At 56.0% G+C, this 18,549-nt stretch overlaps 1 protein-coding gene across 1 annotated transcript in view; it reads right to left on the bottom strand.

Moving 5' to 3' along the window:
* Positions 1-724: 724 nt before the first annotated feature.
* Positions 725-18,549, bottom strand: part of APCDD1L (APC down-regulated 1 like) — a 56,793-nt gene continuing 38,968 nt past the window's right edge. The window contains exons 2-4 of the mRNA XM_059705204.1: positions 9,962-10,100; positions 6,666-7,218; positions 725-2,853 (exon numbers count right to left, since the gene is read on the bottom strand). Of these exons, the coding sequence (XP_059561187.1) occupies positions 2,083-2,853; positions 6,666-7,218; positions 9,962-10,100 (1,463 nt within the window). The 3' untranslated portion in view covers positions 725-2,082. The remainder of the gene's footprint in view (positions 2,854-6,665; positions 7,219-9,961; positions 10,101-18,549) is intronic.

The raw sequence follows: 18,549 nt of genomic DNA, 5'->3' as shown, positions 1-18,549 counted from the left end.
CCGTGCGGCCTGAGCTTCCACCGAGCGCCAGCCGCTGCCGGACCTGCTCGGAAAGGCCGCGGTGCCTCAGTGCTTCCCTTTTACATTGGTGGCAGAGGGCCCCGAGTCAGGAGGCATGACACAAAGCAGAAGGGTGATGGGATGGGTAGGAGACGGGAGGGAAGGAGGCTGCTCTCTGGGGATGCTGGTGGCGGGTCTCATGGGGAAGGACGTGGTCGCAGGCTTGAAGGCGAAGAAAGAGCCAAGCTCAGAAGGACCTGGGGGAAGAGGTGTTGGCAGAGAAACAACATGCGCAGAGGCCCCGAGGGGGGGAACAGCTTGCTGCGATCAAGAGGAAGAAGGAACACAGGTGCAAGCTGGGTGGGGGAGGCAGGTGGGGCCGCGCAGACGTCGGTGAGCAAGAAGTTGGGGTTTCTTCCGAGTGTCCTGGAAGCCCTGGAGCTTTAACCAGGGCCGGCCATAGCGCGGCCTCGAGGTGCATAACAGCCATCCAGAGATGGCCACCCCCGGTCTCATCCTCTTTCTGGAAGACACTGCATTTCTCTAGGCTCATAGCCCCCTTGGTTGACTTTAATAACTGGTGAGAGCATTTTTCAGACTGTTTAATTTTATTAAAAGATTCAAATTTGATGATAAATGATGGCATGGCTGCCTCAAGCCTTAGACACAGACTCACTCAGCTGTGGACACATTATCGCCACCCACCCTCCTCCCACTAGGGACCCCCTCCACCCGATGCAGTCTGAGACCACAATAATTCTTTCTTGTGCTTTAGTAAATATGCCAGGAACACTCGTCACTCTCTGAGACCCACAGACAATATGAACTTGGTGGTGTGTGGGGTTTTTTTTTTAAGAAGAATGGGTAGATAAGTTAGAGCAATTTCAGCGGGCTGATTGAACCCCACACAATCTAACGGAAGGACAAGGGCTTCCTTCTGAAAGCATCATTAGCCTCACAGACAATTGTTGTTCGAGATCCGTGACAAGAGCCAGAGATAGGAATCGGGCGGAGGAAGGAGGGGGTGCTTCGTCGGCACTGAGTCCCGGAAACCCCTGCGCCCACCAGGATGCCAGTTAATTTCACAATGTACAGACGTGGCCCTGGGCACACAGGCAGGCCTGGAGAGGCACAGCCTGTCCCCACCGTGGCCACAGCCTCCCGAGCAGAGGAGGACGCGGGCGCAGGAGCATCTATCTCCTCGTGTCTCCTCGCAGCCGCTCCCTGCCCGCTCCCTGGGGTGGCCCCAGAGACACATTCGGGATTGTTTTCTCCCTCCTTGTCCGCGAGGCACAGGGAATCTTGAAAACAGAGAACACCTGTGCAGGGCTAATTACAGAGCGCGTGGTAATGCCGATATCATTAGTATTAATTACTTTCCCAAGGCTGGGAACACCGCTTTCCTCCCAGGACCTGTTCCCGGCGCCAGCCCAGCATGGTGGGGGCAAGGGCCGCCGCATTCCGGGGCTCAGCTGGAACACGCGCGTGCGCCGGAGGCGGCATTTACCCCCACGCGTGGACCGCTGGCGGCCTGCCTGGCGGAGCACGGGCAGGTGCACACAGACGCCCCCAGTCGGGATTCGGGGAAGCTGAGTTTCTCCCAAGAGACAAGCTTTCTGCCGGAGAGCCGAGAACCCAGAGCCTGCGTGGCATCTGTAATCATGTCTGAGTGTGTATTGCTAAATTCGGATTAGTGATCTTTAAGGAACCTCCCTCGCATGGGCAGACCCTCACCCCCATTGCACAGAATCCCAAGGGTACAGGAAATAAGGGGGCCTCCGAGGTCCAGTCCCTGATCCAGGTCCCCGAACTGCCCACGGAAGGTGGGAGCCAGTGTTCAAAACTCAAAGCAATGGACATGGCCGCGAGGCCCAGGCTCGTGGTCACAGTTGCTAACCGACCGCAGCATGCACTCCGCAGGGGCTGCCGCACGCAGGGGCCGAGCCACCAAGACACAGGCTGAGCCGACAGTGGCAGGGCCACCACCTGTCAGTGACGGAGAACAGGGGGGCGTGGCCTTCCTCACAGACAGGTGTGGGGTCTGCGCCAGGCTGGGGTCCCCGGGGTCAGCCGGTCCCAATCTCATAGCCTCTGGAGGAAGGCCAGCCCAAGAATTAGGAGCAGAAAGGGGAGAGGGGCCACTGGAGGACAGCGCCTCCCACTGTTGAGGGGCTTCTGCAGCAGAGGCCCGTGCTGGGGGGGCTGGGAGAAGTCCCGGGCCGCCCCGTTACAGAGCACCAGGGGCGCTTGGTAAGACGTGGGGCGCTTCTCAGGGGTGTCCGGACTGGAGCCGTCAGTGGGCCTTTGTCCGATGAAGAGCAGGCTTTGCCCGAGGGGGTCTTGCTCCACCTTGAAAAGCTCATATTCCACGTGGGGGAGCCTGATGCCCAGGGGCAGGCACCCATTGGTGGCTGTGACATCCCGTTCCGCTCCCAGGGACCAGGCCCCGGGGCCCCCGCAGCTGCTCGGCTCTGAGACGTTGAGCGCGGCCGTGGTGACCTGGTCCATGGGGGTCACACGAGCCTCTGTGACCTGGAACACCAGCTCGGTGCCACCGAGGACCTTGGCGGATGGCGTGCCCCTGGTGTAGCGGCCGGCTGCGTAGACAGTGAAGGTGGGCTGCTGGCAGGCGGGGTCCGAGAAGTGATGGTAGTACCCTTCCCAGGAGCGGTTGTGCCCATGGAAGGTGAAGAGCCTGGTGAGGAAGAGCACGGCGGGGCGCACCTCGCACCCGGGGCTGACCCACTGGCCACCCAGGTGCAGGGGCAGGGCCACTGGGGCAGGCAGCACGGGAGGATGGTGCTCGTCGGAGCGGGCGATGAGGCTGCAGGCTGGGCAGGGGTGAGCGTGGTGCTGAAAGAGACACACAAAGGTCAGTGACTGTCTCAGCTGGAGAAGTCGGGGTGCACTCTGGGATGGGGTGCCATGGGGCCTACCCAGTGGTCACCCATCACTCCCAGCCTCCAGCTCAACGGCTACTTAGCTCTTCTTAGACCCTCTGGGCCTTTGCCCCTGCTGTCCCTCTACCTGGGATCCCCCAGAGCATAGTTTGATCGGCTCCTCGTCCTCTAGGACGCAGATCAAAGCGCAGCCTTAGGGAGACCGTTCCTGAACACCGTGCCCGGGCATCCTCGGGGCCTTTCTAGTGCTCAGAGATCTGTCATTCCCCGCCTCCCCTTCTTTCCACCCTCCCCTTCATTAGATCGTAAGCTCTAGAAAGCCGGGACTGTCTCTGTGGCTGCTGTGTCCCCAGGGCCTGGCACAGTGCCTGGTCACAGCAGGAACAAAGTTGCTGAGTGATGAGGGAATGGATGGATGAATGAGTGGATGAGAAATGGAATGGAGGTGCCCTCTGTCCTGGGATTTGACAGAAGTTGTTCTTTCCCACCCCCAGCCTGCTTGGTCCTGAAATTCGGCCGTGAAGGTTTATTGTGGTTTCCTTGCCAAGGAGACTCTCTCTACCCTTTCCTGCTTCTGGGTGCCCCTGAGGGCCAGGAACTGTGCTAAGCATGTCTCACGCAACAGTTACATGTTAGAGTAGCAGAAGCTGAAACCCAGTGGACCAGGCGGCCAGCCAAGGGTGTGGCAGAGATGCGTTGAACCCTGTCTGTCGGACCCTATTCCCTTTCTATGCAGAAAGCCCCTCCCAGGAGCCTGGGTCCCCCTTACCGGGTGCAGAAGAGAGACTGTATCTCCAGAAATTTCACCTTGGAAGGGGAGCAGCCTTCCTTCCACATCCCTGGAAAGTGGACACAGCACCAAGGATGGGAATACTCGCCCTGCCGCAGAGCCCATCGCCTGGAGCCCGTGCCGAGGAGATGGCTGGGACATGCAAAGACGCAGAACACCGAGGCGGCCATCGGTGTCATTTACAGTAGGGACAACCGGCCACCCCCGAGGCGTCAGGTTCTCTGTGGCCTGGGCTATGAGTTTCCTCTCTCAGTGGCCTTATTTACAGTTTCCCTGCCTTACGGAGCCTCAGGGGCTGGGTTTACAGGGAACACGCCAACAACAGCCAGATGCTGAACCGAATTGTGAGGGAGCAGTCAGTCTCTGCTGCCCAGAGCCTAGTCCCGAGCAGCGTTCTGAAAGGTGAGCTCCTTGGCACAGCCGCGTGTCGGCAGGGTTGGCGTGGGACGAGCACACCTGCGTTTGCAAAGTGGGCGAGGGAGCAGGGCTTCCTGGGGACCCAGCTGGGAAATCAGCTTCTTTTTTTCTTCTTCTTCTTCTTGGAAAAACAAGAGATTTTCACAGATTGCTCCTGGGTGACTTTCGTGCCAAACAAGTGGTGTCTGGGAGGGCTGGTTTAGAAAGAAAATATTGGATGATGGGAAGTGTTTTTCTTCTTTTTGGATGACCACATTAAAAGCTTATTATTTATTTCTACGGTGAATCTAAACTTGCCTTGATTTCCATAATGTAGAGAAGTAATTGGTTTTGATTTGGGGGGTTTTGACCCAGAGTACTTGAAGGTGCTTTGAAATACTAGCAAATGATGGCAAAAATGTTCGTGATGGGCCGTTAGCAGAGGGAGGGCATTGCGTGCGGCGGGTGAGAGCCCGCTCCAACGCTGGCCTTTCCCCCGCGTCCCGGCTGTTGTCATGCTGGTGTGTGTCCCCACAACATAAGGCATCACAGCAACATAAGCCCAGGGCCGCCCTCTCTCCAGAACGGAGCTGCCTTTTGCAGACAGGACATTGGGGGTGCGGGCTGCTAATTGGGGGCAAGCGTTTTTCTGCGGAGCAGGAACCGGTGGAGAACCTGGCGCACTTCTCAGAGAAGGGGGAGAGAAGGCACGCCCTTCTCTGATGCTCTGGAAGGGGGTGAAGGAAGGGGCCGCCTGTCAGTCTCCCGGGTGTCGTTTGGCCGGGGCCCGGTTGCCTGTGCTCACAAACAAGCCTCCAGCCAGCAGAACGCGTGGACGCAGGAGCCAGGCCCCTCCTGGTTCAAGCCTGTTACATAAAGTTATTTCTCCAACAGCACATACCGCTTCTAATTAACCCCCAGAGGGGGCCCCAGGCTTGGATGCTTTTGGTTGAGTGCTGGCTGATTGATTAGGATTCTATATCCAGGCAATGAATTTGGGGATCAAATTGGTTTGAAATTAACTTCTAAAAATGTTCATGTTTACCATCTGGTTGGGTCGTGGGCAAGGCTTGGGCCCCAGAGAGCACAAGGTCACGACTGATTCGTTACTTAGGGATATATATGCCGCATCTCCTTCTTTGAAATTATCTTCCTTTTTTTCCGGAGAGGGACCATTTAATTTAATGTCCGTGCATCTGGCACCACTCATCCCTGCAAACGTCCTGGTGCTCTGCCTCTCAGTCACATTGCAGGTGGCACCGGCCTCACGGACTGGTCAGGCAGCAGAGGGGCAGAGGCTGTCCAGAGCCCGGCCTGGGAAGGCATGAAAGTGCCATTCTTGGCACCAGGGGTCCATCCTCTGCGTGCAGGGTTTCCCTAATGAGGTGGTGGGCTCCAGTCATGACCCTGCCAGCACCTTCTCCTAGGTAGGAGTAATGCCAGACCGTCTAACAGTGGTTCTCAACCTTCCTAATGCGCGACCCTTTAATACAGTTCCTCATGTTGTGGTGACCCCCAACCATAAAATTATTTTTGTTGCTACTTCATAACTGTAATTTTGCTACTGTTATGAACCGTAATGTAGATATCTGATATGCAGGATGTATTTTCAGGGGTCACGACCCCCAGGTTGAGAACCGCTGGAATATCGGCTGCCAAAAAGGGAATACTTTTGAGGTTATGAAAGAACTGGGGCTGATTTTCTGATTATGAGAATGTCTGGTGCTTTTTTCTCTGCTACCCCAATCCTGCCTTGGGAGAAGAGGGGTGGGCTCATTCCCAGGCCCTCACCTTGGGGTGCTCCCAGGGGTGAGAAGTTGCCCCACCTGTTTTCAGTGTATAGTATGCAGTAGGCACTTAATACTTGCTGAATGATGAATGAATACTTGCTCAAAGAGCACTTGACAGGGACAACTGACCTCATCCGGCCCTCCCTCCCTCCATCTACTTTTGAAGGACGTTCCTTGGGTGCCAAGTTCAGACATTCTCAACCTGGAACCCTAACCTTGACTTCCTTTTTACTAACCTCTAACTCAGTGGTTTTCAGCCAGTGTGCCGCGCGGCACCCTGGTGTGTCGACAGAATTTTTAAAACATGCAATACCTGACTATTTAGTCGGGGGTACTGACCTCTTTTCCCTTAGATTGTCAACAGCCAACACAACAATAGCTGTTAGGTGTGAATAAATCAAAATTATACCTATTTTTTTCTCAGATCAGTGAAAAATACCTTTTTTGGTGTGCTACTGAATTTTAGCAATTAGTTTATGTGCTATGAGATGAGAGGATTGAAAATCACTGCTTTAATTGATAAAAGTTAACGTTTCTTCTCACTGTGAATGTAGACAACAAACTCCTACAGCTTCCAGAACCTCTGACGCTGTTGCCTGTCTCATTTTAACATTAGTAAGGATCCTGGAAACTATTTACGCTCATCACTACTTTGAAATTAAGGGAGAGTAAAGACTTCATGTGGCCACAGACCAGGGTGGGGGGGCACGAAGGCCCTGGGCAGGAGCAGGTCAGGCAGGGCTTGCGAGGCCACGGCTCTGAGCTCACCCTCCCAGGGCCGACACTCACCAGGGCGCTCTGCAGCGGGCGCTGGTAGCCGGTGGGCCGGTAGTGCCACCTCTCTGCCCAGTTGGTGTGGATGTCCCCCAGGTACAGCTCCTCCACCAGCTGGGGCCCAGCCGGGGGCTGCGGCTGCAGGCGGCGCTGCACTCGGACCAGGCTGAGCTCGTGCATGGTGAAGCCCAGGGCGGCCACGCAGTCCCGCTCGGCCCGGGCGCTCAGCAGCTCATACAGCGCCCCGGGCACCCAGGCCTGGGCAGGGGGCAGCTGCTGGGCACAGTCACGGCTGGCCTGGGTCCGGTTGAGGCGCCTGGTGATGTCCAGCAGCGCGTGGCGGCTGTGGAAGACGATTCCCACCTTGTGCAAGTGGTAGTCAGCCTCAGTGGCACCACGGGTGACCCAGGAGGCCCGGCGTAGGCGGACCTTGCCCTTGATGACCAGGGAGTGGGCAGGCTCCTGGCAGAGGGGGTCCTTGTAGTAGAACTGGTGGGCTCGGAAGAGGCGGCTGGGGAAGAAGGTGTAGGAACGGGTGAGGAACTCGGGCCCAGGTCGCACCTCGCAGCTGTCGGGTGGGAGAGACGGGTGGGCAGAGCAGTGAGAACCTGCACGTGAGCCCCTTTCTGGGTGGGTCCCACCCCCCACCCCCCACCCCCCACCCTAAACCCCCATTGCAGACCTCAGCTCAGGGCTGTTGGGCCTCTACAGCCTCAATTTCTCTGAGTGATCTTAGTGAGTCCCACTAGGGGGGCTGGGGCCCTCCGCTCAATGCCTGTGGCTCTGGCAGAAGCCCGCCCGTCCCCTTCCATTCAATCCTATCACCTTCTTCAGGTGACACCCTCCCTCGGGGCCCCTGTGGGTCCGGGGCCCCAGGGAAGTGCCCAGGCCTTGCCGCTGGGAGACCTGGTTTCACCCACTCTGTGCCTCACCGGGAATGTGAGCCAGGATGACGGCCCAGCTCCTGTGTCTGTGATGGGGAGGTCTCCATCACAGTCATGGACATGTCCGCACAACGGTCACACCTGAGAGGTACTCCCCGTCAGGATCTCTGTGCTGGAGCTCTGGAGGCAGTGCCCTGCCTGTTCTCTCTGTGTTGGATTCCTGGCACCTGGCCCAGAGGCCGGGATCCAGGATCCTCCTTGGGTCCAGGCTGCCGGACCGTGGTGAGCATGGATGTAGGCGCTCAGATCCTGTCTCCCCTCGGCGAGACTGGCCTCCCCATCAAGTTTTACCCACGCCTGTGCCAGGCTGTGGGCCTAGCCGCGGTCAGCAGACATTCAAGGTTCAGATCATGCATATCATTGCTTTTCTGGGCGGTCTCTGTGGCAACTACTCAAGGTTATGGTTGTAGAGCTAAAGCGGCCAGAAGCCTATGCAAGTGGGGACCTGGCTGTGTGCCAATAAAACTTTATTTACAAAAACTTTATTTACAAACACTGGCCCTAGCCCCCAGGCCCTCAGGCCCTATTCTTCGGGTGGTAAGGATGAGCACAGGGTGGGCTCGGGTGGCAAGAAACGCTAGATGGCTCCGGGACTCATGTCACAACTGGGCTGGGACTCTCCCACCAGGGGCTCAGGGGGGTGCGTGGTGGGTGAGGCCAGGAGAAGAGCAGGCAGGTGCCCCCTCCCGGTGTCCTCCGCCCAGGGGCCGCCGCCCAGGGCCTTCTTGCTCAGCCTGCCCGACAGCGCTAAGCAGAGGTGCTGCTGGAGCCAGTGTGTCGTTAACGCGGCCTCCCTTCCTCCCAGAGACAGCAGGCCGGAGGCTCCGCGGGCAGCGGACCTAGTGAGAATTTAATTACGCCGTTTGATTTTCATTGACTTTCTTTTCACAGTTCCCTCCAACTTATGGCAAGTGGCCCTGCTCTCCACGTCCAGGGCAATACTGCGCTTCCTTTAAAAATAATCGAGGACACTGAGTGTGCTGCTCCCTGCGTGCTGTTGTCCCTCAGTGCAGCTGTCAGGGTAAAGGAGTCTGTGCAAGTGACCGAAGGCAAGTTGGTGCAAAGGGAAAGTATAAGGAAAGCGCCAGGATAGTTAAACACGAAGGACGCTCACACGCCGAGGTCGCCTCAGCCCGCTCCTCGCCCGTGCCTCAGACAAAGCCCGGGAGGGGGCGGTTTGCCTAAGGGGTTGCAGCAGGTCCCACTGGACATCTCGGTCTCTGCACTAAGGCTATCTGGGAAGTACAGAGGGGAGCTTTCTAGGAAGAAGGTTCTAGAAGTTTCTAGAAGCACTGTTCCAGAATGCAATTGGCCCCGAGGCAGGAGCCGCCGGCAGGCAGTCCCTACCCTTCCTGAGCCCCAGTTCTGTCTCAGAGTGACCCCGGCCAGTGGTGCTGGGTCCCCCCGGACTGTGGAGTTGGGTAAGAGCCTGGGAATGCATCCAAAGGGGCTTTGCTGAGCTCCAGGCCCTCCCTCCACCCAGAGTGATAGCAGATGTTTGGCATCTCGCTTCTCTCTGACCTCAGAAGGTGCGTGGAGGACACGGAGAGTCCATCCAGTCCCTGATCCTAGAATGGGGCTGGCTGGAAGGGGCTGGCCGGAGAGAAAGTGATGTGCTAGGTGTGGAGGAGGCCACTGCCTCCCTTCTCTCCATCCCCACATTAAGAGGGAGGACCCCACAAATGAGGGCAGAGCACAAAGCCCATTGCCCCAGAGAGCAACAGTGCCTGAACTGGCAGGCCAGCCTGCAAGATTAGAGAGAGAATGAGACAGGCAAGCAAGACACCTGAGCCCTCTCTAACCCACCACTTCCTGCCTCAGGACCTTTGCACCAGCTGTTCCCTCTGTCTGCCTCTTCCCCTGGCTCTCTGGATGGCTGACTCCTCTTCTTTCAGCCTTCAATGGAACGTCACCACCTCCGAGAAGCCTTCCCTGACCACTCTCAAAAAAACCCTCCCAGGTCACTCACTATTACATCCTTGTTTTATGTCCTTCATTGCAGAGCTTAGCACCACCTTGAGACTGTGTTACTTATTTCTGTATTCACGTGCTTACAGTGTGTCCCCCTCTGTACTAGTTCATACTAGGCACTCAGTAAGTATTTGTATAGTTGGTGTTTGATGCGTTGAATAGGTGGATTTTGTTCAGTTGCTGCTTGTGGCTGGGGCATGATGCCCAACATGGTGCCTGCCTTCCAGGCTCACTCTGTGGTGGTGGTGGTGGTGGTGGGTAAAGCTTTATGCCACAGGTAGAAGGCCTCTTAGACAAGAGGACAGTTGTGCCTATTTTACAGATGTGGACACTGAGGCTCAGAGAGGAGAGTCTCCCAGCGCAGGGGCCTGAGGTCAAGGTGACCTTTGGTCTTACCCAGTGGAGATCCAGGGTCCCTCGAGGCGTGGAGGCAGCAGTGCAGTGACGGGCGCTCTGCTGGTCAGAGGCTGCTGGCAGCGAGGTTCCCAGCGCAGGTGGCCACCCCCTGCTTTCCCAGCCGCCTCTGCAATATGGGCTGCCAAGCAGACAGACCCAGGGTTAGGGTTCCAGCTCTGCCCAGGTGCCCAACCTGCCCTAGCTGCCCTCCCACCCCAACCTCCACCTCTGCCCCTCCTGGGGCATCCAGCTCCCCCATAGGCCACCCCAGCCCCTGAGACAATGATGAGGTGCCTAGAATCAGCCTCCGGACTCATCTCCTGGTTGTGACCACCACGGAATCCAAGCCTCCTGCAGGGAGACTGTCCAGATTCCCAAAGTCACTGTGCTGAGCCCGACTTCCGCAGCCCAGACCCTGCTCAGACTCTCCTGTGGCTGGGCACAGCCGGGGACACGAGGGCCCTCACTCCCGGACGATGGCACTGTCCACCGCGGCATGGGACTGCCACCCCTTCACCAAGGAGCCCAGGTTCCGCTTGACCCTGCCATGTGGAGCAGAACTGTGCCTGCCCCTCGAGGCCCCTCACGCATGGACCTGCCTCGACCAGGCCTTTGCTGCCTGTCTCCATCTCTGTGGGCCCCCGGCCAGCATCCAGCACGTGGGGCTGGGGTGGAACCTGAGGCCTCTGGGGGGAGGATGGGTGTGAACAGCGGGGTGGGGGCCCCAGGCCCTCTGAGTGACCCCCAGATGTGCTCATCCTGTGGAGACCAGCCAGGCCCGGCCGTCGGACTGCTCCTTCTCTTCCAGGAGTGGCTTGGAGGCGAGAGCTTGGGGCCTTCAGCTGCTAAAGAGCAGCGATCCCGCCAGAAACCATCATCTCTCCTCCGAGGCCTGGCCTTGACACAGCCCAGATGGCGGGATGCTGTGGGAAGCCTGGCAGCGAGCGGTGTCCAAATATGACAGCAGCGGCGATGCTCCGGGTGGCTGCCCTTGACCGCTGGCCCTGCTCCTGCAAAGGGCTTTCCTTTCCAAGGTCCTCTTCCCACCGAGCCTGTGGCCGAAGTGGGTCAGGGGCTCCGGGGCCTGGTGGAGATGTTGGCCAGCCGGGGAGGCAGGCCCTGGCGGGAGGTTGGGGCCGAGTGAAGCAACAAATGAAGGATGTATTCTGTCCCCTTCCCCATCTCACGTTCACAGCTTCTCAGTCAGGGTCAGGAAAGGCAGCAGGGCCAGGGGTGGGGGCTGTGGAAACCTGGGGACCACACTACCCCTTCACAGGGCACCTGGTGTCCCCACATGGACTTGGGGGCCCGTGGTTGCCAGTGGCCTCTCAGGAAAATGAGGCAGAGTGGAACCCTCACCTCCCTGGAGGTTGGGAGTCTCATCCAGAGACGCTCAGGGTCCCCAGTGGTCGGCTGAGAAAGCTGGAGCAGCGAGAATGGTGGTGACAATGACAGTAACCTGAGTATTAACTGAGTATCGACTCCGTCCGATTTCATACGTTATCTGCCCTTTGCAACAACCGAGGACACGGGCATCAGCCTTAGCTTCCTTCTCAGCAACATGGCTTAGCTTGCATGGGGGGCACGGGCTGCCAGGTGGTCAGACTCCGGCCTGACATCTTAACTGTTTCTCGTCTTGCATGGCAGGCAAGGGGGAGTGGCTGTTTTCAAGACTTGGTGGGATGCAGGGTGCTCCACAGGCAGTTGCTGAATGAATGAATGAATGAGTGAATGAAGGAAGGAAGGAAGGAATGAGCAGATGACGAGTGGAGGAAGGAATGAGAATGCTGGTGCAGCCCGGGGCCCCTGCTACCTTCCTGGTTTATCCTACAGCTGCTTGATTGGTTTTAATCGGCCGAGTAGAAGTGAAAACCAACAGCCAGCCCTCAGGGCCCGTGTGCTGAGCGACTACATACCAAGGGGCGTCTTGCATGAGAGGAGCCTGTGGTGGTCCGCATTAACTCGGGCAGAGATTTGCGGGGATGGAGCCAGGACATTGTGGTGGGTGGCACCACGGACGGGCCAGACTCCGGCATACCGTGTGGGGAGTCTGAGCCGGACGCACGCGCCTCAGCGCCAACAGCTCGCACCTTCCGCCCGGGGACCTGGGCCCCGCGTTCAGTCCTGCAGGTGGTGTGCGCACCACTGTGCCAGCGAGGCCCTCCCCGGGTTGACCCGGGGAATGGATGTGAGCAAAGGGCAGCACAGGGCCCGAAGGGTCCCAGCGTTTGCCACTGGGAAACTCGAGCTTGCGTCTCAGCAGAATGGCCAGTGGCCCTGAGGAGGGCCCTGAGGACGGCACTGGCATTGTCCCCACGGCTCCGCGTCTCGAGGAAACGTTGTCTGCTCCGGAGGAAGCGCCGTCCCCCCAGCGCCTCTCCGAAGGCACGGCCCCGACTCCTCGGGGAGCCTGCTGCCGAAGTGGTTTACTTCGTCTTGTTTTTCTGTGAGAAGTTAGGATTCAATTAAGTCGGGAGGTGATGTGATACGACGAAATCTCCCTGCATTCAGAACATGCACACACAAAATAGGAAACACAGCCAGCGGGGGAGGGGTGGGAGGCAGGAGAGGCACGGGGATCCACGCTGATGGAAGGAGACTTGACTTGGGTGGTGAACACACTGTGGTGTGCAGAGGGTTATCCTAGAACTGTACCCCTGAAACCTGCCCAGTTTCATTAACCAATGTCACCCCGATAAATTCAATCTCACACACACACACACACACACACACACACACACACACACGGAGAGCGCTGTGGAAACACCCGAGCGAACATGACATCTTCCCTCAACCGTGAGCCGTCCACGTCAAGGTTGCCAACATTAAATTAGCTGACTCGAAATGAATACATGAAATTTTCTCAGCTGCAGCTTTTGAGGGAGTCTTTTGATTTTCTTGTCTTCGCTCTCTCTTCTTCTTTTCTCTCCTCTAGAAAAGTCTTAACTAAAGAAGCGGCAGCTGCAAGCAGATGGTGCTGGGAGCAGGCTGTACAACTTTTCGCAGGGACCTGATAGACTGAATTAAACGCATGGGCCAAATTGATTTTTATCAACCATGGATTTTTAATTAACAGCGGTGTCCACTTACTGCCATCCATTATTTACTGTTTACCCACTAATTAAAAATTACGCTGCTTTTGCACTCATAAGAGCAGGGACATTTGAAATTAGATAGCATCGTTCAAATCACCTGCAGAATTAAATCCAGAGCGCCCAAGTGCCCAGACCAGGCTGCTGGGGTTTAAATGCCATCCACTCTAGCATGGTGCGTTATTGTGAGTCAGGAGCCAGGAACAGGCTTCCCCACATGGAACCTGCCTGGGGCTGAGAAGGGGATGGACTTGCTAAACCTCTGCTGAGGCCCTTGGCCTAGATTGTCTCAGATCAGCTGCCATGTCTGCATCATGGTGGGCAGTCTCCCAGCTTCCAGGGCAGGGCGCCTGTCAATGCAGGGATGCCTGTTGCCAAGTGCCTGACATTGCTAGGGACCAACAGCTGTAATTTGCACAACCACCACTGATGGGGAGTCTGTCCGTGCCCCCATTTTGCAGATGAGGAGACTGAGGTTCAGTGGGTTGGAGGGCCTTGGCTGGTGTCCCTCTATCCCAATTCAAAAATAAATCTTGGCCTGGCCGGTGTTGCTCAGTGGTTGAGCATCGACTAATGCACCAAAAGGTCCCCAGTTCGATTCCTGGTCAGGGCACGTGCCCAGTATGCAGCCCAGTCCCCGGTGAGGGCCATGCATGAGGCAGCTGATTGTTTCTATCTCTCTCTCTCCCTCCCCTTTCCTCTCCTCGAAAATCAATAAAAGATAAAACATATTTAAAAATAACTCTTGGTAAAATATGCCTAACATAACATTTACCCTTTTAACCCCTTTAGCATGTACAAGGAAAACCCAGTGACATTTAGGACGTTCACCAGCACCCCTGTCTCATCCCATCTCAGAACGTTTCATCACCCCAGAAAGAAACCCCAAACTCACTAGGAGTCACTCTGTGTCCCTGTCCTGGCAAACCCTGGCAGCCACAGATCTGCTTCTCTGGGGACGCGCCCTCTCTGCACTTCTCTAGAAGTGGGAGAGAAAACGCGCCCCTTTCTTATCTGATCGTCAGTAACACCCCTGCCAGGTGGGTGTGGTCCTTCTCACTTCACAGAGGAAAGTGGAGGCCTAGAGAGGTTTCTCAAGCTCACAATCCGTGTGGTTTTTTTTCAAAGTAAATGAAAAGTGTAGGTCTGACTTCACCGGAGGAGGGTGGGGCGGTGGCCAGGGGTGTGAAGCCGAGCAGATGGAGAAATAGCAGATCTTCACACACCTTTTTTTGGGGGGGGAGGGGGCGGGGCAAAAAGCAAAAGCAGAGCACTCTTTTTCTCCCTTAATTGGCGAGTCTGAGGTTCCGGGAGGTGTGCCAGGTGATTTAGGTGCGGGAGAGCGCCTTTATTCCCGGTGCCGCATTGATTTTAGAGGGTGTGAAAAGGCAGCCAGAGCCCGTGGCCAGCTGTGTTCTCACCACGCTCAGAGGACCGGCTGAGCTTTGGAAGGGGGTTGGTCTGAACTTGATTTTGAAATGTTAAGTCACACTTGCAGTGAATATTATTTACTAAGTAAAGGTGAGCGCTGAAGGCCTGAGGGGGCCTAGAATGCAGAGGGGCAGGCGGGAGGTCCCGGCACCAAGTCACGGCACCTCGCGGCTGCCCGGCCTGGGCTCGCAGTAACAGAGCCCCCAAACTGGGTGACTGAGCACAAAGGTCCGAGGTGTGGCCGGCCAGGCTCCCTCCCCAGGCTGTCTGGGAGGCTCCTTGCTGCCTCTGAGGCTTCTGGTGGCCCCAGGTGGCCCTTGGCTGGTGGCCACTCCAGTCTCTGTCCCCGTGGTCACATGGCTGTCTTTCCTCTCTGTCTCCACATCGCCTTCTCCTTTCCCTTATGAAGACCCCAGTCCCCACGTCGGCATGACCTCATCTGAATGCGATGACACCTGCAAAACCCCATTTCCCAGCCAGGCCACACTCGGAGGTGCCAGGTGTAGGATTTGAACGTGTCTTTTGGGGCCACACTTCAGTGCAGGGCCATCCAAAGCCCAGGTCCCCCGGCCACCCCTGTGCACCGCCCCCTCACCCGCACGGGGGTCTGTAAGGCGTCATCTCCGGGGCACGCGGTGGCAGCTTGTCCTGAGGCGGGAGATGTTCATTTTGATCCCTTGCTCGAGGAGATGTCTGTTAGCTCTCTCCACTGTTCAATCACCACCTTTCTCTTTATAAGGAAGAACTATCTTATGGGGATATATTTAGAAGTAATGTAGGTATCTTTTTTATTTTTATTTTACTCCCCACCCCTAATTTTAGTATCTATTGATGTCCATTGGTGATTCTTGCTTCCAAAAATTATTGTGATGGTGTTTTCCAAATGTCCATTCTCCAGTCCTGTCATTCTTCCTGAATCTATTAGTTGAAACTGTGCCATCAGGAAGCACTGTCCCATGTCCCCATTCATCTCTTTAGTCAATTATTTGTACTAGTCTGAACTCACAGATTATTACTTCGCTGTACAGGTTACAATCTGTTGCCATCATTATTATTTTTGTGGCTCAAATTGTCCCCAATGTGGACATTGGGAGTTTCTTCAGCTCAGCTCCCGTTCCTTGAACATGCGCTTATCATTTTCGTTAGCACTTCCTCAATTTCTGGTGCCAGAGGGTCTTCCAGGCTCATTCTGTACTTTCTCGCCCCCAGCCCTGGAACCAGCCATATCTTCAAGAGTCCTGGTTCCTTTTATTGGAGAATGGTGTTTAGAAACCAAGATCTGGGTGCTAGGTGTGCTCATTACTATTGAGGCGTCACTCTGGGCTCTTCAGCTTTCTCCTTCCCACCCTCCCTTGCTTCATTCCTCCCTTCCTTCTTCTCTCCTTCCTTTCTCTCACTGGTTTGCTGACTCCACGAGAACAGGTCCCATCTCTCTTGCTCACTGCTGATTCCCAGCACCTGGCACACCCCTGATGTATGCTCAGTAAATATTTGTTGTGTTAAAATGTGGATGACACTTAGAACAGTACTTTCACATAGTGCGATATGCTAGCTATAATTCTAGTTATAATTCCTACTTGTAATTGAATGAGTGAATGAGTGACTTGTGCTTTACGAGGCCAATGCACATGACTCCATGTTGACAGCCCCGCACTCCCTGGGAGTTCCCCTCCTAAGCATCGGCTGGCGATGTCCATTGTGAGTGTGGCTTGAAATGGAAGGGGAGAGAGAAGGCTCGCAGCTGTTGGGGTCACTAAGAATCTGGCTGAGGTGGAAGGTGGTCTGCAAGGCAGCTCCCAGCGGGCTGCGGCTCAGGCGGACCCAGGCAGGTTGAGAGGAAGGAGAAGTTGACGGAGGGAGATGAAGGTGTGAGCCTCAGATCCTGCTGAGAGCTTCGAGTATGAGGTGGATCCAGAACTGGTGCTTTGCGTTAAGGCCTCTGTTGCCCCTGGTAACCTGCTCCAGCCAAACCGAGACCCTGATGTGGTTTTACACCCGCAGGGAAGGCTCCTACGCCCACAGCACACAGCTCAGGAGAAACCAGCTCTGTGAGGCACAAATGTAAGCCTCCTGCGTGACGTTCCATTTCCTAGTAGCCACATTTTTATTTTTTAAAAAAAAAAAGCTAAAACTTAGTGGGCGAAATTAATTTTAATGATATTGTTTCCAGCCCCAAATATTATAGTTCAACATGTATAAATATGAAAACTGTTAATGAAATACTTTATGTCTTTTTCATACAAGTCTTTGAAATGTATTTCCACTCGCAGCCCAACTCAATGCAGACCGGCCGCATCTCAGGGCCTGGGGGTCCGCGTGTGGCTGGGGGCCGCTGCGGGAGGTGCCTGCGTCGCGGGGTGCTGTCGGGAGGTCTCCACCCCGGCTTCTGAAGGCCACGGGCAGTGTTTTCAGGAGAGAAGGTGGGATGTAGTGAGTGAGGCTCTGGTCTCTCACCCCCAGTGTTAGCCCAAGCAGCCCCTACCCTTTGCTCCGGTTTATATATCAGGATCCTAATTAAGATCTACTTTGAAAAAAAACTAAGTGTTGTATTGGTTAAAAAACAACAACATCTGAAACCCTCTGGTTTATTTCAAAATCCTCAGCTTGAGGTAATTCCCCTAGAATGTTTGGACGTGGGACCTTGTGCACATTTTAAGTAAAAATCCCCCCTGAAAGTGTAGCCCGTGGTGACAGGAAGCGGCTGCGCTCACACACGGCGACGGCACGGTGGCCCGGAGGAGGTGGCAGCTGTCACCACGCTGCTCCAGCGGAAGATGAGCTTTCTGGGGAAGTCGCTGCACCGGAGGCACGCAGACTGTCCATTCCAGCTCCCCCGAGAGGGCCACAGATGGGCACGCGTGACAGTGCCAGCAAATCACAGGCCCACCAAGACCAGCTCTGAATTCTAAGGAGCCTGAGCTTCCCCTCCGGTGTGACCGCGGCTCTGCACACGGCCCACGCGGCCCTCCAGCCACACCGGCATCTCCTCGGCCATGTCATCGGAGGGTCTTTGTGTTCAAGGCCAAGGGTGGGGAGCGGGCTTTGCATCGTGTGCTCTAGAGAAGCTACATTCCATGGCAGCGAGCCGGGACCCCCCAACATGCTCTCTTTCCCGTGAGCTCGGGAGTCGAAAGTTGCCCCAAGGAATCCGGGGGCCTGGCTGCCTGGAAAAACAGGGTGCGAGGCAGGGGCGGCAGGTAGCGGGTTGGAAGGCTAGCGAAGAGACATGGTTTCTTTGTCACTGCTGCTCCCTTGCTCCATGACCTGTCCCAGGCCGGGCTGGACCCAGGGGTCACTGGCAAAGGTGGGCCCTGCTTCGTGCCACCTGGAGAAGGCGATCCTTTTATGCTTGCATTTTCCAAATTGAAAACCTTTCTTTTCTCAAGGGGAGCAGCTGGCCACGTAGACATCTCCCCACAGCCGTGCTGAGCATTTCCTGTCGAGGGAGGAGGCGGCGTTCAGCTCATGGAATGGGAAAGGAATGGGGGCTTGGGGAGCGGGTCTGGCCCACCAGGCCTGGCTCAGCAGCCAAGGTTTTTTTGTTTGTTAGTTTAGGAATGTTCCAGCACAAATCTGTTCACTCAAAACTCTCCCCGGGCCCCACGATAGTGCTAATTACGCCTCATTCTGGCTGGGCCTTCCACCCAGATGAAAACTGGAAAATCCAGCCAAAGACCAGCTGTTTTCGAACAGCCGGGGCACCAGGGTGATTGATGGGAGCTTTTCCCTTTCACCCAGATGTTCTGGTGTCTTGGAGACAAGGCCTTGTTAGCTCCGCTCCAGCGCCTGTGTTCCCACATCTGCACGTTGGCCCTTATATTTTCATATTTTTTACCAAATTTGGTCAATGCTCTCCACTGATACGTTCCGTCCCGTGCTCTGAGGAGTGGAGCGAGGGGGAGCTGGGCCTGGACGGATGGAGCGTGAGCTTTCCAGTGATTTTGGACATGCCTGGGTCTCTCTAGAGGAGCAGTTACCAGTCAGTATTTGCTAAACAGAACATGTGTCTAGAATTCTCCCATTGGGTTGAATCCTAATCACTCTCCTGGCAGAAGACTGAAGCTT

Source organism: Myotis daubentonii, chromosome 8 (assembly GCF_963259705.1).
Source record: "Myotis daubentonii chromosome 8, mMyoDau2.1, whole genome shotgun sequence".
Taxonomy (NCBI): Eukaryota; Metazoa; Chordata; class Mammalia; order Chiroptera; family Vespertilionidae; genus Myotis; species Myotis daubentonii.
The sequence above is the reverse complement of the archived record's forward strand: the minus strand, read 5'-3'. Positions and strand labels throughout refer to the sequence as shown.